At 58.3% G+C, this 25,104-nt stretch overlaps 1 protein-coding gene across 1 annotated transcript; it reads right to left on the bottom strand.

Annotated features, from left to right (window-relative positions):
- Positions 1–183: 183 nt before the first annotated feature.
- SH3RF2 (SH3 domain containing ring finger 2) lies at positions 184–23,109 on the bottom strand. The gene is made up of 8 exons (XM_033073298.1): positions 22,500–23,109; positions 11,894–12,151; positions 8,738–9,061; positions 5,781–5,875; positions 3,614–3,784; positions 2,784–2,992; positions 1,442–1,794; positions 184–544 (listed from the first exon to the last, which is right to left on the bottom strand). The coding sequence occupies exons 1-8, from the start codon at positions 22,869–22,871 to the stop codon at positions 260–262; spliced, it is 2,067 nt and encodes a 688-aa protein (XP_032929189.1). The 5' UTR covers positions 22,872–23,109; the 3' UTR covers positions 184–259.
- Positions 23,110–25,104: the final 1,995 nt, after the last annotated feature.

The following is a 25,104-nucleotide window of genomic DNA, read 5'->3' as shown; positions in this document are numbered from 1 at the left end:
GGATGGGTGGATGGATGATGGATGGATGCCAGGTCTGTGTAGGCCACGGCCCCCGGGCACATCTCCCCGTGCTCGGGCAGCCCGGGGCAGGGTGTCCCTCGGGGGTCCCTCGGGGGTCCCTTGGGGTCCCGCAGAGCTCTGCAGGCCCCGCAGGTCCCACAGGAGCAGCGGCCCCAGCCCAGGCGGGGAGCGGGGCGAGGACGCAGCGCTGGGCGAGGGAGAGGAGCAGGAGCGGGGAGGAAGGCAGAGGGTTACCCGGTCAGTTGGCAGAGATGCTGCTGTAGCTCTTCTTGATGGGGAAGGTCAGCTGTCCCGACAGGTCCAGCGACAGCGCCTTGGGGTGCAGCGCCCGGCGCGGGTGCAGGGGGCTGGAGCCCAGGCGGGGCGAGTAGAGCAGCAGCAGCTCGGGGCCCAGGCGGGGCTCGCCCAGGAGCCCCTCGGGCCCGGGCTCTGTCCTGCTGCGGACCAGCCGGGGCGAGGGCTGCAGGCTGTGCCGCTTGGGCGGCGGCGGGCTGTGGTTCTGGAACCTCACCGTCTTCACTTGCTGCAGCGAAAAGGGGACCAGGGTCAGGGGCAGGGGAGCTCAGACCGGCCCGCCCTCCCCACTGCTCCTGCAGGACCGGGGAGATGTGCTGGGCGTCCCTGGGGCACAGGACCCTGCAGAGCCCAGCGAGATGAGCAGGCGGAGCAGAGCCCGGGAGCGGCAGCAGCTCCTGCCCGGCAGAGCCGCGGGCAATCGGCTGAGCTGCCTGGAGCTCCGGGCTTGGCTGCGCTTCTGGGGTCAGCGATTTGGGCACATCTCTGGGTACTCTGGGAAGGGGAAGCTGTCCCAAGGACAATTTTCAGAATGATTTTACCTTTATGGAATTTCTCTCTGGCTGCCAGAAGGCAAAGAAATTCCCATTCCAATTGGCTCAAGCGGCGTGAGGGAGATGGGAGAGTTCTGCAAAGCTCTGCCGGACACCAGGTCTGTGGCATTTGCTCCCAAACTCACAGATTCTTGCCCAATTTATGACCTCAGAAAAGTCACAAGGGATTTACTTGTGACCGAAATTGGTGACATGGACAGACCCCCTGCAATGTCCTGCCTTTCTTAATCGAGTATTTGTGTCAGCAGCACAAACACCCGATTTTCCAAGGCTTGCCAACCCCAGTGATTTCCACCGGAAGGAAAGCTGGTGAGGATGGAGCAAAGCCCTCGGGAGGTTTGGCCCAGGTTAATTTTGGCTGACAGCGCTGGTTCCAAGGGGATGCTCTGGGGCACTGGGGGGTTCTGGGTGGTTCTGGGGAGGTTCTGGGGGCTCTGGGTGTTCTGGGCGGTTCTGGGGGCGGTTCTAGGCGGTTCTGGGGGGGCTCTGAGGGTTCTGGGGAGGTTCTGGGGGGGTTCTGGGGGTTCTGGGGGGGTTCTGGGGGGGCTCTGGGGGTTCTGGGGACTCTGTACCTTCTCGGCGCTGTTGCGGGAGGTTTCTGGTTTCACCAGGATGGACGGCGGGGCTGACGCGGGCGGCTTCGGGGCTGCCTCGCTCTTCGCCGGGGGGTCTCTGGCGTCCAGGATCACCGAGCTGCACACCGAGGGGGTCCGGCTCTCCCCTCCCCTGACCAGCAGCGCCGCTGAAGCCTCGCAGGAGGCGTTTGGCCTCGCTGCCTCGTCCGCGGCAGCCGCTCCGGCGGGGATGCTGAGCGGCGCGGGGTAGAGCTGCAGCTGCTGGGGCCGCCCCGCAGCCGAGGGGCGCCGCAGGGAGCCGGAGATCTGCACGGGGGTCCCGGCCTGCCCTGGCCGCTGCAGGGACCCGTCTGGGGAGCGAGGACAGGAAAGGAGTTTAGTCAGGAATCCAAACCGTGCAGGGTGAGCAGCTCCCTGCTCTCAGACTGTGGTTCTGTTCCCAGGGGTCACCCCGTGCCCACCCCGGAGCACCGGCACCGATTTCGGGTGTAAAAGCACTGACAGTGGCCTCTGCCAGGGCTCGGCTGCCTCCGGGAGCAGCTCTGCTGCCGGAGCTGGGAGCACACCACCTGGCTCCCCAAATACTCCTGCAAGTGTGTTAAAAACAGTGTATGGGATGAAGGTGTATGGGATGGAGATAAACCTCGCAGCCTCCTCGGAAAGAATAAACCCCCCGAGCTCTGCACAAAGCTTTGCAAGGGATTTTTCCACGCTGGAATTCCCAGAGCAGCCGGAGCCGGGGCCAGGCAGGGGTGCGGGACCGTGAACCGCAGCAGCTGCGGTGGTTTGGGGACGTGTACCCCTGCTCCTCTCAGACCCCAACACTCACTTTTCCTGGATCCTTCCCTCCTCACTCACTCTCCCTGGATCCTTTCCCCTTTCACTCACTCTCCCCGGATCTTTCCCCATCACTCTCCCTGGATCCTTTCCCCATCACTCGCTCTCCCCGGATCTTTCCCCATCACTCACTCTCCCCGGATCTTTTCCCATCACTCACTCTCCCCGGATCTTTTCCCATCACTCACTCTCCCCGGATCTTTCCCCGTCACTCACTCTCCCTGGATCTTTCCCCCTCACTCTCCCCGGATCTTTCCCCACCCCATCACTCTCCCCGGATCTTTCCCCATCACTCACTCTCCCCGGATCTTTCCCCATCACTCTCCCTGGATCTTTCCCCGTCACTCACTCTCCCCGGATCTTTCCCCCATCACTCTCCCCGGATCTTTCCCCCTCACTCACTCTCCCTGGATCTTTCCCCCTCACTCTCCCTGGATCTTTCCCCATCACTCTCCCTGGATCTTTCCCCATCACTCTCCCCGGATCTTTCCCCCTCACTCACTCTTCCTGGAGCTGCCGCGGCCGCGCCGCAGCGGGGTCGGTCCCGGGGCTCTGCCGGGGCAGGGCACGGGCACGGGCAGCAGCAGCGGCCGCAGCGCTCGGCTCTGCCGGCCCGGCTCCGACACGCTGCCCTGCGAGGACAGCGACGAGCTCGACAGCGTCCAGGACGTGTACAGCGAGGGCATCTTCGAGTCGGACAGACTGGATTTCCTGTTGGGAGAGAAGGGCGAGGGATGCCGGGTGCCATCCCACCTGGCGAGGGACCCCTGGCCAGTGCTGGTCAGTACTAGGGGGTCCCTGGTCAGTACTGGGGGGTCCCTGGTCAGTACTGGGGGGTCCCTGGTCAGTACTGGGGAGTCCCTGGTCATTACTGGGGGGTCCCTGGTCAGTACTGGCGGGTCCCTGGTCAGTACTGGGTGCCCCTGGCCAGTACTGGGTGCCCCTGGTGAGTACTAGAGGGTCCCTGGTCAGTACTGGGGGGTCCCTGGTCATTACCGGGGAGTCCCTGGTCAGTACTGAGGGGTCCCTGGTCATTACTGGGGGGTCCCTGGTCATTACTGGGGGGTCCCTGGTCAGTACTGGGGGGTCCCGGTCAGTACTGGGGGTCCCTGGTCATTACTGGGGGGTCCCTGGTCATTACTGGGGAGTCCCTGGTCAGTACTGGGGAGTCCCTGGTCAGTACTGGGGGGTCCCTGGTCAGTACTGGGGGGTCCCCGTTCAGTACTGGGGGATGTCTTGCCGTGGGTTCTCCGGGGAAACAAGAAGACCCCAAGTTCTAGGTGTCACCCCCTTCCCTCTCCAAGTTTTTGTTTCCCGTAAGGAATTACAGACCTGAAGAGGGGAGCGACGTAGTTGCTGGGGAAGAGCCCGACTCTGCCGGTGACCAGGGACATGCCCCGCAGCCACCCGTCCTGGTCCTTGCCGAACACTCGGACCCCTTCTCCCTTCTGCAGCTCCAGCTCGTCGGGTCCGTGAGCCGCGTACGAGTGCAGAGCCACGCACCTGGGGACAGAGGGCATCAGGGGAGGCAGAGCTGCCCCGGGCAGGCGGCCGCAGCATCCCCGAGCTCCGGGGATGTCTGAGCTGGGGGACGCTGCTGCTGTGCAGGAGCCAGGGCTGGTCCAGCCTTTGGGGCTGATCCAACCTTTGGGGGCTGATCCAGCCTTTGGGGGCTGATCCAACCTTTGGGGCTGATCCAGCCTTTGGGGGCTGATCCAGCCTTTGGGGGCTGATCCAGCCTTTGGGGGCTGACCCAGCCTTTGGGGGCTGGTCCAGCCTTTGGGGCTGATCCAGCCTTTGGGGGCTGATCCAGCCTTTGGGTGCTGATCCAGCCTTTGGGGGCTGGTCCAGCCTTTGGGGCTGATCCAGCCTTTGGGGGCTGATCCAGCCTTTGGGGGCTGACCCAGCCTTTGGGGGCTGATCCAGCCTTTGGGGGCTGACCCAGCCTTTGGGGGCTGACCCAGCCTTTGGGTGCTGGTCCAGCCTTTGGGTGTTGATCCAGCCTTTGGGTGCTGATCCACCCTTTGGGGGCTAATCCAGCCTTTGGGGGCTGATCCAGCCTTTGGGGGCTGACCCAGCCTTTGGGGCTGATCCACCCTTTGGGGGCTGATCCAGCCTTTGGGGGCTGACCCAGCCTTTGGGGCTGATCCAGCCTTTGGAGCTGCTGTTTGTGGAGAGACCTCGCAGGGAGGACACAGCCCATCACCACAGGCCAAAGGGGATATGAACAAAAGGAGAGCCAGCAGGAATGCAGAATAAAGCAGCTCAGGAGGGTGGTTTCTGTCCCAGAAGTGCCAGCCCAGGGTGGGAAATGTTGGGGAGGAGGAAGGTGCTGCTCTGCACTCACACAGTGAGAGTCAGAAACACAGATCAGGGCCTGACAAGGACCTGTCCTAAGGCAAAGCTCTAGAACCAGCACAATTATGGTGCCTGGTCAAGATAGCATCAGGCAATTCTGCCTTTGAAACCAGAGGCCTTGGACCTGCTTGCCTGGAGCATCCCCAGGAGGTGCTGAGCCCAGGGAAGAGCACCAGTCTTGCCCTCCCTCCCTCCTTCTCCTTGGCTGGAGGTCAGGGAGGATGGACAGAGCAGGAGGTGGGAGGAGGAACATGGCTCCACTCCAGGGTAGCGAGGAAATCAGACCAGAGATTAGTCTGAAATCCCCTCTAGACCTCTTTTGTGATTGGGATTGGGGCCAAGGGCTGAAGCTTTGTTCTTCTCACTGACCCACATGTGAGCATACAGCAAAAGAAAACAGTGTATTTTTCAAAAAATTTCCCTATCTGTTCTTGAAAGAACTTGAATTTGTCTCAAGTGTAACACATTTAATTGCACTGTTGGTTTTTTTTCAAGGGGAATGTGATCTGCTCCAGGAATCAATGAATTACAGCCCAACACTGCAATTCTTGGGTGTTATTGACAAAACACAAACAACAGACTGGGCAGCCAGGGGCTGCCCCAGGACTCAGAAAGGTTTCTCTCTCCCTGCTGCTCAGCAGAAGCCTCTGAAGGTTTGGCCTGCTGGGGCAGTGTGTGCGGGGCTGTTCCAGCATTCCCACAGCCTGGCCCTGCACAGGAGTGCTGGGTGCTGTGTAAACAGTGTGTTGGGATGCTGTTGTTATTTTGGATGCTTTACTAAAGTGCCAGGGTGGTGAATCTTACCTTGATGTAATCATCACAGAGTGTTACCTGCAAATTTTAACTGTGTGAAAGTTTTCAAAAATTGGATTGTTCAAAACACCAGTGGCCATGAAGGTTTCAGGATAAATAACTAGGGGCACTTAAGGAGTAATTGGTTTCTTTACACTCAAAAAATTTAAAATGTGTTGTTGACAAAGAGGCAGAGCTGTTTCTCCAGCTACTGGAGTGAGGCAGAGGGATGCACTCAGCTCTCTGCCACCCCCTGCTCAGACCAGCCAGGTCCATTCCTGCATGGATCTGCCTTTGGTGAGGCTACAGGAAATCCCAGCCCGTCCCCAGAGCATTGCAGTGTCCTTACAGGTAGGCTGGCCCGTGGTGCTGCAGGTGGGGCAGGGTGACGATGGCTGCCGGGGGGCCCAGGGCTCCTGGCGTGGGGTAGTAAGAGGTGCTGACCTGTGGAGAGGGGAGCAGAGAAAACAAAGCATTAATCTGGCTAATATTGGTATTAATCAGCTTCCTTCAGCCACTGGAGGGGCAGCTAACACTGGACTGGCTTCACCCACCCTTCAAAAAACCACCAATGACATTTCAGGAAAGAGAAGAGTCTGGAGTGTTTGAGTTAAGAAAAGACCAGGCAGCAAGAGGAGGACTCAGAATCACAGAATCATTTAGGCTGGAGAAGCTTCCAGAGTCTCTGAGGCCCTGTGACAGATCCCCCCTGTCCTTTCCCCACTGCAGGGAGGCACCAGGCACCACGGTGTCCCCTCTGTGTCCCCACGGGGCTCTCTGGTGTCCCAGGGAGGAGCTGCAGCCCCGTTCCTTGTGCTGTGCCCTGCGCTGAGCCTTGTGCTGAGCCTTGTGCTGTGCCTTGTGCTGTGCCCTGTGCTGTGCTTCTTGCAGTGTCCCCTGTGGGGCACAGAGCCCCGGGGTGGTGGCAATGTCCCCTCCGTGGGGCACAGAGCCCCAGGGTGTTGGCAGTGTCCCCTCTGTGGGGCACAGAGCCCCAGGGTGGTGGCAGTGTCCCTGGAAGCTCAGGACAGCAGAACCTTGGATGTGGCACAGCTCTGCTCTCCAGCAACCACCGCAGGATCTGTCATGATGCAAGCTGGGGCTTTAATCTCATGTTCATTCCAAATCTAATTTCTAGTGGTCATGTCTGTAATGCGGTGCTGAGCACTGGCTTGGCAAGGACCAAGGGAAAAAGCAAAGTGACTCACCCGCTCTGGTGCTCTCCAGTAAATTAAATTAATTAAAACACCCCAGCAATTTCAGCTTCTGTCTCAGACCTGGAGTCTCAGGTCAGCTTCAAACCTTCTCTGCATTCCTCGCTTTCTAGTCCAGGCAGGATTGGACCAGGTGCTCATAAAGTTGACTGGAAGTTATAATTCTGTTTTATTATCATAATAAAAATGCTTGAATTTTAGGTATTTGAAGTTTCTTTTTTCTACACTGGAACCAAAGGACAGCCTTTTGCTGGTTTTCCTGATGGAACTGTGTTGAAATGTCCCTTCTGTGTGGAAAGCTCCACGGTTTTAACCTGTGTGCTCCCCTGTGCCATCACTCAGGGCATCCTCAAATCCTTGCATTTGCAACATGCAGAAGGGAAAAATGATGGAAAGAAATATTTGCGAGTCACGTATGAGTGATTTCAGCACTGATCTCCTGCGAGTACCTTGCCAGCCCTTGTAAGCACAAGGGGTTGAACTCGCTGCCCGTCCCGCTCCGTGTCCCTGCCGGGTGTGCCAGCAGTGTCACCCCAGCGCTCAGGCTCCTGTGAGCCCCATCAGCTCCTGCTCTGGGGAGCTCTGGGGTTTATCCCTTCTCTGAGCAGCAGCTCCAGCCCAGAGCCAAGCGCTGCCAGCCCAGGGACCCAGCGGGGCTGAGGCTGGCGGAGATTCCAGCGCTGGAGAGGGAGGGCGTGGGTGCCCCGCTGCCCTCACCCCACAGCCTTGCACAAGAGGCACAAGCACAGACACGGCACCGCAGCCCTGCAAACTGGTTCTGGCTCACCTGAGCCCGGCTTGGCACCGCAGGGGAAGCAGGAGCGGGAGGAGGAAGCTGGGGCAGCGCTGGTTATTTATTCCCTTTTATGGGCCGAGAGGAGCCCGAGCTGCTGAGTGCCAGGCGGGCAGGGGCTGTGGTGTGAGTCCTACAGCCCTGGCACAGCCCCAGCATAACTCAGCATAACCCAGCACAGCCCTGGCACAGCCCTGTGCTGCGGGTGTCAGTGCCTGGACAGGGACTGCCAGGGGCTGCCAGGGTCTGGGTGACTGCTCCAAAAAAGGTTGGAACAACCTTCACTATGGAAGATGTCCCATAAATGTAAAGCCCCTTTTTGTGCTGTATCAGATGTCTGTGAAGATTGCTCAGACCTGCAGCCAGGGTGGGAAGGAGGAATGAGGCTGCCCGGGGGGATAAACCCCAGCAGGTCTGAGTGCCTGGGGGGATAAACCCCAGCAGATCTGAGTGCCGGGGGTGATAAACCCCAGCAGGTCTGAGTGCCCGGGGGGATAAACCCCAGCAGGTCTGAGTGCCCGGGGGGATAAACCCCAGCAGGTCTGAGTGCCCGGGCAGATAAACCCCAGCAGGTCTGAGTGCCCGGGGGGATAAACCCCAGCAGGTCTGAGTGCCCGGGAGGATAAACCCCAGCTGGTCTGAGTGCCCGGGAGGATAAACCCCGGCAGGTCTGAGCCCCGGTGGCCGGGGGGATAAACCCCAGCAGGTCTGAGTGCCCGAGGGATAAACCCCAGCAGGTTTGAGTGCCCGGGGGGATAAACCCCAGCAGGTCTGAGTGCCCGGGGGGATAAACCCCAGCAGGTCTGAGTGCCCGGGCAGATAAACCCCAGCAGGTCTGAGTGCCCGGGCAGATAAACCCCAGCAGGTCTGAGTGCCCGGGGGGATAAACCCCAGCAGGTCTGAGCCCCAGTGCCGGGGGGATAAACCCCAGCAGATCTGAGTGCCCGGGGGGATAAACCCCAGCAGGTCTGAGCCCCAGTGCCGGGGGGATAAACCCCAGCAGGTCTGAGTGCCCGGGAGGATAAACCCCAGCTGGTCTGAGTGCCCGGGGGATGAACCCCAGCAGGTCTGAGTGCCCGGGGGGATGAACCCCAGCAGATCTGAGTGCCCGGGGAGATAAACCCCAGCAGGTCTGAGTGCCCGGGGAGATAAACCCCAGCAGGTCTGAGCCCCGGTGCCGGGGGATGAACCCCAGCGGGTCTGAGTGCCCGGGGGGATAAACCCCAGCAGGTCTGAGTGCCCGGTGCCCGGGAGGATGAACCCCAGCAGGTCTGAGCCCCGGTGCCGGGGCTGCCTTACCTGCGCAGGGGTCCCGCAGGGCAGCTCGGGTCTCTCGCTGCCCGGGGTGGGCACGCTGGGGTTGCTGGAGCTGATGAGCACCGGGGAGCTGATGTGCAGCGCGGGGCGCTCGGCCGGGGCGTGCACCATGCGGTTCAGGGTGTTGAGGGCTGTGGTGATGGAGAACTGCCGCAGGCTCTTCCTCCTGGAGTCGGGCACCTTGGCGAAAGGCGCCGAGCCTGCGCCCTTGGCCTTGGGAGACGCCGCTCCCAGCGATGTGCCCTTGGCCTGCGGGGACCAGTGGCCTTTGGTGGCCTGCAGGAGCTGCTGAGCGGGGCTGCTGGGCTGGAGGAGACAGCAGGAGACACGGGGGGTGTCAGAATCCCAGCCCTGCACCGCTCTGCTCCCGTCCCCACCGGGCAGAGCGCTGCAGCCAGGGCTCCGCTGGGTACAGATGTCTCTAAAATTCCAGGGCTCTGTCATTTCTCTCATCTGGTGTCAGTGACAAATTCTGGGCGCAAAATTCCCGATTCAAAGCTGACAGCAAAATTAAAATTGGTTTGAAAACCTTTGCTAAGACAAGGGGTTCCTGAGGATGAGTGCTCCCCATCCATCCCTTGGCTGGCACAGGGAGAGCTGCAATTAATAACTCTGTACTTAATAACTCTATCTCTGAGTGAGAAGGGATGTTTGGACTCATCATTTCCCTGTCCGTGCTGGCACACGTGGCTGCACGGTGCAGCTCAGGTGTGCCAGGGGCTCAGAGGGGCCCTCACTGGTGCTGGCATCCCCAGCAGGACCAGATCCCCCATCTCTGCCAGCCTGAGCACTCCCAGCTGGCTGCTGCTCCACTGGAACCCCGGCTTGCTCAGGGCTGGGGTTAATGAGGGAGAGGCAGCCCCGAGTTTGCATAGGGCAGAGCTCACACAGTGCTCCTGGAAACTGCTGAGCAGGGTGTTCGTAGCAAAGGGCATGTGGTGACAGTGTTTTTCACCACGATGGATGCCAGAGGAATTAATCATGATTTACTGCTGACATTAATGAATTGCAAAACTTGGAGATTCTCACCCTCTCGTGGGAGGCAACGTGCTCTGTGCCTGGGGTGGACAGGGAGACCATGCCAGGAGAGGGGCAGGTGGCTCCCAGATTTTTGTCATTTTACAGTAGGAGGGGGTTTCTCATTTTCCCTCTCCAAAATAAGGTTTAAAGCCCACAGTGTGTGACACATGTGCCATGGCCATCCTGTCATTTCTGCATGTGAGCAAACTGGAAACGTTTTTCTGCCTATCTAAATCCCAGAGACATGGTAAATGGGGGCACAAACTGTGTGTCAGAGCCAGGAGAGCCTCGTGTGTCCCACAGCAGCCCTACCTTTGCCTCCTGTAGAATTAATTTCTAATTTCTTGGTGGCTGTCCCTTAACTAACTTCTGTCTGTTAATGCCAGACTTGAATAAGTCATTACTGAAGCTAAAATGATTTCATTAAATGAAAAGACATTTAAAAAAATGTATTAGAGCTTCAAATAAGATGTTTTGCTTGTGTCCTCCTATAAAACAGCCACAAAGCAGAGCTTGCTGTAATTATGGGCATTACAAGTATTAATTTTATTTCTAGGAACTGGTGCCGGTGCCATTTACACCCTGCATCTCAAGCTAAGCTGCACAACACAATTAATGTCTAGACCAGAGTTCTGCCAGGGAGCTGGAAGGGCTCTGGAGCCACAGCCCCAGGAGCTGGCACCGGCCAGGGGCCACCTGCCACGGCTGGGGGCCACCTGCACCCCTGTGAGGATGCTCTGGTCACCTGTGTGCCCAAGGGGTGATCAGAGGGGAGAGAAAACTGCTGGCAGCAGTGTCTGAGGGGCATGGGGACACTTATGGGGACACCCTCATGGGGACACTGATGGGGACACTCATGGGACACTCATGGGGACACTCATGGGGACCCTCATGGGGACCCTGGACCCTTATGGGGACCCTCAGCCACCTGCACCCCTGTAATGATGCTCTGGTCACGATTCTGCCGGCAGTGTCTGAGGGGCATGGGGACACTCATAGGGACACCCTCATGGGGACACTCATGGGGACCCTGGACCCTCAGGGGGACCCTCAGCCACCAGCACCCCTGTAAGGATGCTCTGGTCAAGACTCTGGTGGCAGTGCCTGAGGGGCATGGGGACACTGATGGGGACACTGATGGGACCCTCCTGGGGACCCTCAGCCACCTGCACCCTGTGAGGATGCTCTGATCACGACTCTGTGGACAGTGTCTGAGGGGCATGGGGACACTGATGGGGACACTGATGGGACCCTCAGCCACCTGCACCCCTGTGAGGATGCTCTGGTCACGACTCTGTGGCAGTGTCAGAGGGGCACGGGGACACTGATGGGACACTCATGGGGACCCTGGACGCTCATGGGACCCTCAGCCACCTGCACCCTGTGAGGATGCTCTGGTCACGACTCTGTCGGCAGTGTCTGAAGGGCATGGGGACATTCATGGGACACTGATGGGGACACTGATGGGGACCCTCAGCCACCTGCACCCTTTAAGGATGCTGTGGTCACGACTCTGTGGCAGTGTCAGAGGGGCATGGGGACACTGATGGGGACACTGATGGGGACCCTCAGCCACCTGCACCCTTTAAGGATGCTCTGGTCACCACTCTGTGGCAGTGTCAGAGGGGCATGGGGACCCTCATGGAGACCCTCAGCCACCTGCATCCCTGTAAGGATGCTCTGGTCATGACTGTGGCAGCAGTGTCGGAGGGGCATGGGGACCCTCATAGGACACTGATGGGGACACTGATGGGGACCCTCAGCCACCTGCACCCCTGTAAGGATGCTCTGGTCACGACTCTGTGGGCAGTGTCTGAGGGGCATGGGGACACTGATGGGGACCCTCATGGGACACTCATGGGACACTCATGGGACCCTCCTGGGGACCCTCAGCCACCTGCACCCTGTGAGGATGCTCTGGTCACGACTCTGTGGCAGTGTCAGAGGGGCATGGGGACACTGATGGGGACACTGATGGGGACACTGATGGGGACACTGATGGGGACCCTCAGCCACCTGCACCCTGTGAGGATGCTCTGGTCACCACTCTGTGGCAGTGTCGGAGGGGCCGGCTCAGCCCCGCTCCTCGGAGCCCCACGCCCGCCGTGCCCGCGGTACCTTCTGGAAGGTCAGGATGTCCTTGGCGTCGCCCCGGTCGCGGCCCCGCAGGTCCAGGCTGCAGAGAGGGCGGGGCAGGGGCAGGTGCTGGATGACCTGCACGGAGCTGGCCGGGAACACGCCGCTGCTGCCGTTCAGCTCGCCCAGGTACCAGCCCTCGTCCAGCTGCCGCAGCAGCACGATCGTGTCCCCCTTGTTGAAGCGCAGCTCCCCGGGGTTGTGCCCCCTGTACGTGTACAGCGCCCTGGCTCGGGGCACCTGCGGGGACAAGAAACAGACCCTGCAGTTGGTCCCACACAGACAGAGTTCCCCAAAAGCATTCCTAATTAATGGGGAAAAAATGCAGAGGTCTAAGGCTTAAGCATGCATTTATTAGGATTAACTACCCACATCCTTCCTTGATGGGTTTTACTAATGAAGACAAGCTCCCAAATACTTATGCTAAGTTTGTATCAAGATGAAAAGCAGGCTGGACTTGTTTAAGAATATTAAGAAACAGTTAAGGCCTTAAACTAGTCTTCCCATGGGATCTCATTGCCTGCCATAAGAGCTCCTCCAACACACTATCTATTTTAATGACCCGGGTATTTCTATTCCAGAAGGACTGGAGGTCACAGCCATGGTGACCAGCCGACCTGGTGGCTGTCACCTGCCAGGAGAACAGGGCAGAGCACGGTGAGTGCAGGATCTGTGCTCCTGTGGCTCTATCCCTGCTTTAACTCAGTGGCTGTGGGTTTATTTCAGCATTTTCCTGAGTTATGGCAAGAGGTGGGTCAATGCTATCATTGTTGCAGTGTAACACGGCACAGAAGAGATGTGCCAAACCCAGAAGAGATACAGGGATGTGGGGGTCTTGACTGTCACCAAAATGGAAGGACCAAGATGCCCTCAGGCAGCAGCTGAGCTGAGCCCTGCCTGCAGCAGAACTACCTGGAGCTCCTGCCCTGCCCAGCAGGGTCCCAGCACAGGTCAGCCCCACACTTCAGGTGCTGAGTCCACTCCTGGCTCTGAGCAGCTGGCACAGCTGGGAGCTGGGGCTGAACCCAGCCCTGGAGCCTGGATCAGCCTCAGGCAGAGCTGTCAGTGCCCAGGGACCAGAGGCTGCTCAGCTGCTTCTTCCCTGGGCTCTGCACATCTGCGTTCTCCTCTCTTCTGAGGCTGCCAAGAGCTGAATGTGCCACGGTGAGGACCGAGCCCTGCAGCTTCTCCAAGCCACAGTCACCCACTCATCTCACAGGAGACTTCTGCACAGTGACACATTCCAGATCTCTGCCTTTCACTGGGCATTTCCCCAAATCCACCAGGGCTCAGGCAGGACTCGTGCAGAGCTCCCTCTCCCTCAGCCACTTTTCAGAGGCCAGAAAGAGAAGTGAGAATCTCAGTGTTAGCTTCCAAGAGTGTGGAAAAGATCAAATTTCCCATGGAAATCCTCAAGTTTTTGGAAAGAAGACATCTTCCAGCATCCCCAAACCCTGATGCCTGGTAGGGAAAAGGAACCAAGAAGAGAAAAATTTCATGTACTGCTTTTACTTCAAAGCCTTCGAAATGGGAAGCAATTAGTTTAATGTTTAGTTCTAATTAAGTCATTCTCTCTGTTAATTTGTGCTCACAGTAAACACACATGCTTGGCTCAGTGACACCAACAGCTGGGAGAAGAGAAATGGGGAAGGGAGGCTTGGGCCAGTGCTGCTCTCCATGGAAAACCAGGGCTCAGGTCCATGCCAGGGCCATGGAGACCCCCTGCAAACACAGCTGGGCAGGTGTGCTCTGCCATGAGAGCAGATGTGGGCACAGATGTGGGCACAGATGTGGGCACAGATGTGGGCATGGGCAGCTCTCCCCAGAGCCACGCTGGCACTGCTGGCTGGGGTCACAGGAGCACAGACCCTGGAGCGCCTCAGGAGCAGCCAGAAAACAAACGGGACTTTCACAAGGAGGAGCAGCAAGGTCTGGGATGTGAGGGAACAGCAGGATACAGCAAACATTAAAGGCAGCGTGAACGAGTTATGGAAATGCATCAGAACGAAGAGAAACTCTGAAATGAAATGCATACCTGGGAACAGGGAGCAAGCAGTGGAGTGCTGAGAGTCTGGAATGTTCTTTCCTCAGCCAGGCAGACTGGGAGAAACACCCAAAAACCAGGTGGGCCAGATGTGCTTGTGGGTTAGCTCTGGCTGAGCACATCCCTGCTCCTGGATTCAGGGATGGTTGGATGAATGGGCTCTTTCTTCCTCTAACCACACTCACAACCTCCAGCTCTTCCCCTCCTCTTTAACCCTTTCCTCACACTTTTCTGCCACATTTCAAATCTCCCAACCCAAGGCAGCTTGTTTAAAACTCTGCAGGTTTTGATATTCTACATTTTTTAAAAGAAATTTTGTTTGGCTTCTCAGATACTGAGCCAAAAATATCCCATTGATTTCCCAGCTTTATTTAGGACATAAATTAAGCCTTTAGCTACCCACAGGGAGCAACTAACATGGTTTTTACTGTCACAAAATCAAGCTGCAAGCTGGAGATTTCAGAAAGACAGAGTCCCTGTTCCTTAACATGTTGCAGGGTGTAGGGAAGAGCGACTGAGGCAGCTGGTGCTGGAGCTGGGGTCGGTCCTGGGCCACCCTCAGCTCCGAGCTGATCTGAGCCTGGCTCAGTCTGGGCTGGTTCCTGCCCACTCCCGCCTGTCCCAGATCCTCTGCAAGGGACCTGTTTTGCTTTATTCAAAGTAGGTTAATTGCAAAGGCAGAAACTGGGGTGCTAATTAACCTGCGATAAAGACAAGGAGTGCCTGGAGGTGGCTGAGGGCAGAGGGAGAGGCTTCCCCAGGCCAGGTCCTGGCAGGGGGGAGCAGGACCTGCTTGGTTTTGTTCTCCCGTTAGCTTGTCCAGCTGGTTTGGGTCAGCCAAAGCAGCATTTCATTGCAGCAGGGTGGCAGTGCAATGTTCAGCACAACGGGAGCTGCACTCACTGTCTGAGCATCCTGGTGAGAAAACACTGGGAGCAGCTTTGTGCAAAACTCAGCCAAAGGCTGCCGAAAGTTTGTCATCAGCATTGCTGCCCAGTAGCAGAGAGAGAAAAACTGCAGCAAAGAAACTCATTTTGGGGTGCCTGTAGCTTTTTTTGATGCTGCCTCGTTTTTCCTGATTTTCTCCTCAGTTTTCTCTTCCATCGTGCCTGAGTGAGACCCAGGAGCTCCTCCAGGCTCTCAAGCAGCCCAGCCCCAGGTGCCCCTTGCCATGGGGGGCCAGGAGAGAGCGTGGGACAGCCCTGGGGAGAGAGGGCAGCAGGTAAGGCCAGGTCTGGGGCAGAACCCCTTGCACCAGCACCGTCCCTGGGGGAGATGCTTTTTCCCTCCTCGGCCACCCTGCCAGCAGGGATGGTCATGGCAGATGCACTCCAACTCCTTGTCCCCATTCTCAGTGGATTTGAGGCCAATAAGGGAGAAAAGATTTAATTTTTTCCACTATTTTTGGCATTTGGCATCAGTTGTGCTGGGCAGCCATCCAATGCCTCTGAGTCTCCCTCCGCACAAAACAAAGAAGATTAAAAATATATCTATGTGTGTGAGGAAGCAATTTGGGGCATCTCTTCCTAGGAGAGAAACACGCTCTGTGATTATCTGAAATGAGAGGGTTCTAACTCCTCAATCCTCGTCAAAGACCCCTACCACAGCATGGGAATTTACACAAGGAGCATCTTCTGTCCTCCCCAGGGCTGTGCAGGAGGCAGCACAGCACTGGGCAGTGTGACTGCCCCACCCTGGGGCACCAGGACAGCCCTGAGCTGTGGCTGACACTGAGCAGTGGGGCTGGGAATTGCCCCCACTGACACCGAGGGGCTGCACCTGCTGCCTTTTTATAGAGATGATCAACAGCATCTCCATTCCTGTGGTTACTGAGAGCTGCCCCCAACCTCCTGCCACAGCTGCTCATGAACGAGCCCCATCCTGCCTGTGTGCTCAGCTAGCTCAGCTCAGGGCTCTGCAGCATCCAGGTGCATGAAAAGAGCTATTTGAATGTAAATTAATTGCCATTACGATTCTGTTTTTCTGCATTTTGGCAGAGGAGATAACTTCAGCCTTGTCACAGAGAACAAAACCTTCAAAAGTGAACTTGTCATTTCAATCTCTTCACATAATTACGTTCTGAGGATTCAGACAGTTGGGTGGTTTCTGCATTATTTCTTCCCTGAGGAGGATTGCTCCTGTCTTCCCAGCACACGTAGACTGTGTGCCCCAGGAGAACAAAGCTGCTCACGTCAGCCCTGGAGCTGCCCCGTTCCCTCCTGGGCCTCCACACGGGAGGCCACGGCTAATGCTGGTGGCCACCTGCTCCTGACCCAACTGGCCATCGTGGGAAGGTGCTGGAGATGTGAGCTGTGTGGGTTTAGCTGGTTTGTGCTGCTCCATCTGCACGGCTGCAGCTGCTGGGGCAGTGGCACAGGGGCTGGGAGCACGTCCCTGCTGTGCTCACCAGGGCTCATGGCATCAAGGCTCACAGCACTTCTGAACGTGGCCTGGCTTTGGTAGGCAGAGGGGACATGGAAAATGATTAAATGACTGAAGAAAGCCCAGAGCAGCTTCTGTGATGGAGGGGATGGGAGAAGCTGAGCTCCCAGGGGAATGCCTGGCCTGAGGATGCACCACAGCTCCCCAGGGGGACACGGCTGGGTCAGGACTCACTTGGTGTGTGTGAAACACGGGGGACATGCAGGTGTGAAATACGGGGGACACCCAGGTGTGAAATATGGGGGACGTGCAGGTGTGAAACATGGGGGACATGCAGGAGTGAAAGATGGGGACACCCAGGTGTGAAACACGGGGGACACCCAGGTATGAAACACAGGGGACACCCAGGTATGAAACACAGGGGACATGCAGGTGTGACATACAGTGGACGTGCAGGTGTGAAACATGGGGGACACCCAGGTATGAAATATGGGGGACACCCAGGTGTGAAACATGGGGGACATGCAGGTGTGAAAGATGGGGACACCCAGGTGTGAAACATGGGGGACATGCAGGTGTGAAAGATGGGGACATGCAGGTGAGCAGGAGGAATACCCAGGGCTGGGCTGGGCTGGGTTTGCTCCTTGGCAGAGCTGCAGGAGCTCAAGGAGAGCAGGGACAGTCAGGGAGGGAAGGACAGGACATGGCAGGGGCGTGCAGGGGTCCCAGCGAGCTCAGGCTGCAGGGCCAGCACCAAACCCTCCCTGCCAGGCTCCGGGCTCGCTGCTGCTCTATCAGATGAGGCTGTGCTGCTGTCAGCAGTCCCAGCCATGGTTAATTCGTGTGTCAGGGCTTTGAGCTGCACGGAAAACAAACTGTGTCAGCCCTCGGCGTGCCCGGTCATGACGCTCTGCCTCAGCAGCAGCGAGCCTGGCTGTTGTGCAGGGAGGAAACCTGCGTCCTGCTCCCTGCTGCTGCTCCTGAGCCTCTCCTCTGCCTCAGTGCCCTCCCTGTTGTGGCCAAGGCGCTGCTGATGTGGCTCCTCAGCCCTGGGCGCCATGGCCACCTCTGAGGCCTGGGCCTGTTCCCTCAGCGAGCCAGGGCGCCCGGAGCAGGGAGAGCTCTGCCGTCCCTCAGGGCACCGCGGCCTCCAGCCCTGGCACTCCCACCTTTCCCCTTCCCTCTGGAGGAAAAGCCATGCACTGAGGCAAGGGACCAGCCCCCGGAGCAGGACAGTGGCCATCGGCTGTGGGAGTGTCAGGACAGGGCCCTCAGAGCGGGGGCTCCGGCCGACCATGGCACCGAGCAGGTGAGCTCCACAGCCCTGCTGCGCTATTCCTGACTCGCCATCTGAGCCTGACTCATTGCCTTGGAAACAATTTAAAACACTTTTATGTGTCTGCAGCTTGGTACCTAATTTTGTAAAACCAGGGAAACTGGCTCCTGCTGTGGGCCACGGAGGTCTTTGGGCTTTCCAGGGCTGAGGAACCACCCCGAGTGCCCTGTGCCAGCCCTGCTGCTCACACAGCTTTGGGGCGTGTGCTGTCCACCAGCCTCTGCTTTGTAGAAGATAAAAGTGCCAAAACTACGTGAGAGGGAGAAAGCACAGCAGCGCAGGTGTGCCAGCAGCGCCGTGGGAGAGGCTCCTTGTTCTGGCAGAGTGAGATGAGCCCTGATGGACATGGCAGGGCAGGAGACCTGGGGCAAATCCTCCCTCCAGAAAGGCCCTGAGGGCACACAGAATCGTGCAGCCAAACGAAACATCTCCGTGTCCAGCTGAGGGGCTCTGTGCACCCCACCAGCCCCAGCAGCTGTGGGGTGTGAGGATGCTGTGGTGGGAAAGGAGCTGGCACCACCAGCTCAGGCCCAGCCCAGCCTGGGCAGCACCCAGGGGTGTGTGACACCCCCGAGCCAGCCCCAGGGGACAGGACCGTGTGGGGAGGTCACTGCTGTGACTGCACAGGAGCTGCTGGGGTTTTGGGGGTTTTGGGGAGGGAAGGGGGTCAGTGACGGGGCCAGGAAACTCTCCTTCCTCTGCCAGGTGCAAACATGGAGTTTGAACAAGACTTCAAGGAGCTCCAGCAAGGCAAGTGCTGTCTGTCAAATGCAGAGAGGAGCTGGAGATGACTCTGGAGAAGAAGAAAATACCAAGACGCAGGCACTATCTATAGACGTCCGTGTGAAGGTGGGACGTTGGAGTGCAGAGTATTTTTATCCCAATAGAGGTGTTATCTGTCTATCTCCCATGAAATGCTGGGAGGGGGTGTTGAGCACTCAGTTCATGCAAAGAGAAAATAGCCCAAGTCACAGTTAAATCTGCGTGGTCTGTGTTTTCCCAAGGCAAGCTGTCATACTCGGAACTTTTTTCCTCTGGCTCACTGTCCCGTGTTTGTCCATGACCAAGTTCAGCCCCCAAGCAGTGGCCCAGTGGCCCGGACGGAGTTTTGCAGGGTGCAGTGGGTCAGCTCCATCCTGCAGAGGTGTGGGAGCTCTGTGCACACCTCAGCACACACGCTCTGCTGGCTCACCAGCTCACGCTGGGGCTGCAGCCAGGTGAGGAGGAGCCTCAGCAAAGCTGCAACCACACCTGGCACATGCCACGAGTTCAAAGGCTTCAGCGTGGCTTATTTACGCATACACCTCCCAGCAAGTGCTTTTATTCTTAAATTCCAGACAGTTTATTATGTGGGGATTCTGAAAATCCCAGCCTTGTGCTCCTGCACTGATGTTGGAGATCTGAAGGCCTGGCTGCGGTGCCAGGGGCAGGGCAGGGGCTCAGAGCCGGGCTCAGAGCCGGGCTCAGGGCTGAGCAGGACCTGGCACAGCCAGGCCAGGTCCACGTGCACAAAGCCAGCACGTGCCCACAGCACGTTCGCTCGTAGGAAGTGGATTCAAAAGGGATTTAAATGCCAGCAAATAAATCGCTTGGGATGGGCTGTAATTAGAAAATTCCCTGTTTTTTAACAACTGGCTCTGGGAAATTCCTGACCGCAGACTGAGTGCAGTTTGTGCCCTGCCTGCTCCTCCTGCTCAGGATCAGACCAGCTCCTGCTCGCTGCGTGATGAGGCACTGATTCCATTTTTTGCCTTCATGGATGCTTGTGAGCATGAAGAGCAAAGAGCTGGCAAGGAAACATCCTTGTTGAGAGAGAAACTTTGATCAAACTTGCCATGTTCTCAGCTCCAGGGAGTGCAGGAAGTTTATTTATAGAGCAGGCTTGGTAAAACCAGAGGCTGGCCCTGTGCTGGCTGGGTGGTGGCTCTGCCTGCAGAGCTGTGTGAGGCACATCACTCGTGTTTGCTTCAGAGCACAGGGGTGGGTGCTACTGGGGTAATTAGCAGCCCTTGCAGATTGGGCAGTCTGTTTTTGGGGACCTTCTGCTGCAGCAGCACAGGGACACTGAATTCTGAGTCCCCAGGGGAGAGCTGTGCTGAGGGGAGCAGCACTCACTGTGATTCCTGACAAAAAGAATCTGCTCTGAGGTCTCTGCTTACCCAGATTCCTCCAGGTGGAATTCCCTGGACCTCGAGCACCCATGGGGCAGGGTGATGACAAGTCATCCTCATCACTGCCTCATCTTTGCACTGCACAGGCACTTCCAGACGTGTCCCTGCTGTGCTGGGTGACGTGCTGCTGTCACCGAGTGACACTGAGCTCAGGGGAGGCTCCAAATCATTAACGTCCCACTGGAGCACCCAAAGCAACACCTGGTCCTGAATGCAGGTATTTAAAACCACTAAAACCAAAATGTGACTAATACCTTGCATTCTTCACCTCGCAGCAGAGGATTCCAAAGTGTTTTATAATTAAGTAACTAATTAAGTCTAAGAGTATTTCAGTGTAATGTGTTTTATATCCCTTCCCAGAGAGGCACAGGAGCTCAGAGGGCTGTCCCAGTGCCAAGGAGCAGCCACAGCCTCTGCTCCCTTGGTGCTCACTGGCTCTGTTGATTCCCTGCAGTTTGGTCTTAAGTTGGTCTTAAAATCTTTTGGGAGCTATAGATGGATGGATGCTGCCATTACATCCCAGCAGCAAGTTCCTACCTGTCCCGAGAACCAGTTAAAGAAACAAGAAATGAGTGAGAGAGAAGAAACCAGACAAGTGTATATGTGCTCTTTTATCCAGGGCCAGGAGAGTCCAGTTGGAAAAACTACAACGTTCTCCTTGTCGTCTGGAATGCTGCCCGGGATGGCAGGGACTGAAACCGGTCACTGTGGGGTGGTTTGGCCCCAGCAGCTCCTGCAGCTGCCCTGGGGAGCTGCTGCTCCCAGCGAGGCTCTGTCCCTGCTCAGAGCAGGGGAGGGAGCCCAAGGACCTGCTCCGTGTGCCCCTGGCCCTGTACCCCTCCTGGTGCTGTGCTCTGGGCTGGGCAGTGTCAACAGCCCTGTCCCTGGCTGTGCTGGCCAGGAGGGTACTCTGGGCTGGGCAGTGTCACCAGGCCTGTCCCTGGGCAGTGTCACCAGGCCTGTCCCTGGGCAGTGTCACCCAGGTCTGTCCCTGGGCAGTGTCACCAGCCCCGTCCCTGGCTGTGCTGGCCAGGAGGGTGCTCTGGGCTGGGCAGTGTCACCAGCCCTGTCCCCGGGCAGTGTCACCCAGGTCTGTCCCTGGGCAGTGTCACCAGCCCTGTCCCTGGGCAGTGTCACCCAGGTCTGTCCCTGGGCAGTGTCACCAGCCCTGTCCCCGGGCAGTGTCACCCAGGTCTGTCCCTGGGCAGTGTCACCAGCCCTGTCCCCGGGCAGTGTCACCCAGGTCTGTCCCTGGCTGTGCTGGCCAGGAGGATGCTCTGGGCTGGGCAGTGTCACCAGCCCTGTCCCCGGGCAGTGTCACCAGCCCTGTCCCTAGGCAGTGCCACCAGCCCTGTCCCTGGGCAGTGCCACCAGCCCCGTCCCTGGGCAGTGTCACCAGCCCTGTCCCCGGGCAGTGTCACCAGCCCTGTCCCCGGCTGTGCTGGCCAGGAGGGTACTCTGGGCTGGGCAGTGTCACCAGCCCCATCCCTGGGCAGTGTCACCAGCCCTGTCCCCGGCTGTGCTGGCCAGGAGGGTGCTCTGCGCTGGGCAGTGTCACCCAGGTCTGTCCCTGGGCAGTGTCACCAGCCCTGTCCCTGGGCAGTGTCACCAGCCCTGTCCCCAGCTGTGCTGGCCAGGCAGTGCTCCCAGGACAGGGACACGGTGCCTGGGCTCAGGGAGAGCAGCTCCTGAGGGATGCCTGGTTTTGGTGTGTGATCCATGCAGATCCCTCACCCAAGCACGGAGGTTCCTGCACACACGTGCCAGCTCATTCCCACAGCACACAGCAACACCTGCCCAGCTGTGGCCAGGGCACAGCACCTGTGCCAAGCCTGACCTCACAGCTCTGTGCTCTAGCAGGAACCCAACAGCCCTTCCAGCCAAGCCTCCGAGCGCTAGTAAAAGGTCTTGGAGATGTTGTACAGAACAGTTCAGGTGAGAGAAATGGAAATCCAGGAATATAATGTGGGAAAGGTGAAGCCACAAGTCTCTACCCTAAATTCCATCTGAGCCAAGCTCTTTTAACAGGTCTAGTATCACGTCCTCATTATTCAAGAAAAGCTTTTGTATCATTACAGGAAATGATGGAAAGAACTTAGAATTTTAAAATTAGCCTAGTAATTAATCCCTAGGTACAGTCAAAAGTGAGTCAAATTCAATATTTTTAACTAGTGAACCTCTGAGAACTTTGGAAGGAACAGCAAGGAGCATCAGTGGGCACCCCCCTTCTTTTCCAGTGCGGGGAAACTGAGGTGCAGTATGGAAATACCTTCTGCTCCACTAAGAGTTACAGCTCTGCAATTACCGACTCAACTGCTATCAGTCAAAAGCAATGCATTGCCCAAAAGTCCAAGCACCTGAAATGCCCCCAAAAACCAGGAAGCATCTGAAAACTCTGGGAGAAAAGAGGTGCTGGAAGTTTTTGAAGGGAGAAGGGCAGGCTGGCTTTGTCTCAGCCTAGGAGTCAATTTCTGCTGTTGTGAGCTTGAAATAGTCAAATATCACATGGAAGCAGCAGCCAAATTTACAAACAAAGCACTCAGTCTCACTTCAAACACTCTGCAGCGCTGCTAACAGAGAGGGTTCCTGGCTCTGGCACACAGCAGGAACCTTTCTATGCCCATGGGCAGAAGGAAGAACCGAGAAGCTCCTTACCCCTTCCATGTGGATCCTGGGGTTGGTTGCCAGCCGGTGCTGGTGCAGCTGCAGCCCCCGGGGCACCCTCCTGATGGAGGCGGGGGAGGACAGGACCCCCGACCTCTGGATCGAGCCAAACCTGCTGACGTTTTGTCCACACCTGACTCCATCCAGGAGGCGAATGAGGAGCAGGTTGGAGGGCAGCTGCTCGATGCTGCCCAGGACGAGGGTCCTGCACTCGGGGCACCGCAGCTCCTTCTGGGACTTGAGGATCCTCTGCAGACAGGGCTTGCAGAACGTGTGCTGGCACGGCAGCACCTTCGCTGTGGCGTCGAGCTTTTCAAAGCACACGGGACACTCCAACAGGTCAAGGAGAGCCAAGTCATCCATGTTCAGCGCAGAGCCCCCTCCGGAGCGGAGCCGGGGCCATCCACGCCCCACATCCACCGGCGCCGGCTGGGGAGCGAGCTGGGCTCAATCCTGCTCGGAGGGCGAGGAGGAGGAGGAGGGAGCCGGAGCAGAGCTGGGAAGCAGAGCTGAGCTCAATCCTGCTCGGAGGGCGAGGAGGAGGAGGAGGGAGCCGGAGCAGAGCTGCTGCTGGAGCGGGTAACGCAGCCACCTACATCCAGAGCTGCGCTCGCCAATCTGCGAACGCACCCAAGCGCTGCAGCCCGGCTCGGAATGAGTCACTCCTGACTCAGCCGGAGCCAGGGGCCGGGGCCGGGCTGGGGCTGGGATGGGGCCGGGCCGGGCAGCCCCAGGTCCTGCTGGGCAGGGGTCCCGGGGCCGGGCCGGGCTGCAGCGCTCCTGACACGGCTCGGAAAAATGAGATGAGTGCTGATAAACGTCAGCCCCGAGCTGCTGGCGCTGCAGCACACTCTGCACACCCCGCACACCCCACACCTGCACACCTACACACCCTGCACACCCTGCACACCTGCACACCTGCACACCCCGCGAACCTACACACCTGAACACCTGCACACCCCGCACACCTGCACACCTGCACACCCCACACACCCTACACACCTGCACACCTGCACACCCCACACACCCTACACAACTGAACACCTACACACCCTGCACACCCTGCACACCCCGCACACCTGCGCACCTGCACACCCGCACACTCGCACACCTGAACACCTGCACACCCCACACACCTGCACACCTACACACCTACACACCTATACACCTATACACCTGCACACCCCGCACACCTACACACCTGCACACCCGCACACCTGCACACCCGCACACCCCGCACACCTTCACCCCTGAACACCCCGCACACCTGCACACCCGCACACCCGCACACCTGCACACCTGCACACCCGCACACCCCGCACACCTTCACCCCTGAACACCCTGCACACCTGCACACCCTACACACCTACACACCTATACACCTATACACCTACATACCCCGCACACCTACACACCTGCACACCTGCACACCCGCACACCCCGCACACCTTCACCCCTGCACACCCCGCACGCCTCTTGCCCGCAGGCAGTGCCAGCCCGGCTCGCTCCCTGCGCGATCCCACAGCAGCTCCGGGGAAAGTCCTTCACTCGCCTCCGCTGGCCGGGGCTACCTGGCGGTGCCAGGGCTGGTTCCCAGTGCCATCCTCGCCCTCGCTGAATCAGCCCCGAGCGATTATTCCTCCCCCAGCCCGGAGCCGCCCAACCTGTTCGGCTCCGGCTCGGGGCTGCGGCCGGCGCTCGGCGCGGCTCAAGCCCGGACCTGCAGCTCAGCCGCGATGGCCCCAGGGCCCCGGGCAGCCCTGGCACCAGGGGCTGGCACGGGTCTGCTGCGGGAACAGCGTGTGCCAGACCCGGGCCGGGCCCGGCTGCCTGCGCCTGGTGCTCCGGACGGGCTCCAGCCTGGCGTTCCGGGGATGCTCACCTGGAGAGCACCTGCCCGGTGGGACCGGGGCCGGGACGGGGCCGGGCGGACCCTGTGTGTGCTTCTGCTGCCACCTGTGTCCCAGCAGCTCCCAGCTCCAGGTTGGTGGGCAATGGGCTGGTGCTGGGGCACGGGGGCCACAACTGAGCGCTGAGCACGGCCAGCACCTGCTCCCTGCGGGCAAGGTCCGAGTGTGAGCCCAGCCCAGCGGGACCCGAGCCCAGCGAGACCTGAGCCCAGGGAGACCCGAGCCCAGCAGCAGCCAGAGGGGTCTGAGGGGCTCCTGCCCGCCCAGCGAGGCGCTGCCTTTGGCAGGGGAGGCCAGGGAATGTCCCGGTACCTGCAATTTCCATTCCCTTTATCAGCCGCATTCCTATCTCGGCTCTGCCTGTCGCACATACTGATGGATTGCCTAAGGAGAACAGGGGGCAGTTAAGGCCCAAGACCATTTTGCTTACAAACCTTGCCGTGTTTCAGCCCTGTGTTTTCAACATAAGAATACTACAAATACCAGAGGACAAGACTGTAAATCTGCAGATGTCTCAGATAACGCCATCAGGCTGCAGCCATCCCTGCCCTACTCTCAGAAAAGGTTAATGTGGTTTTCTAAAGCTGTCCCCCCAGATCATTATCATGTCGTAACAAAATATTTCTGTATTTTTGTGATATAGTGTCCATTCGGCTAAACTAAAATGTTGACAAACATCTTCAGGA

The sequence above is a fragment of the Catharus ustulatus genome, chromosome 15, assembly GCF_009819885.2.
Source record: "Catharus ustulatus isolate bCatUst1 chromosome 15, bCatUst1.pri.v2, whole genome shotgun sequence".
NCBI lineage: Eukaryota > Metazoa > Chordata > Aves > Passeriformes > Turdidae > Catharus > Catharus ustulatus.
The sequence above is the reverse complement of the archived record's forward strand: the minus strand, read 5'-3'. Positions and strand labels throughout refer to the sequence as shown.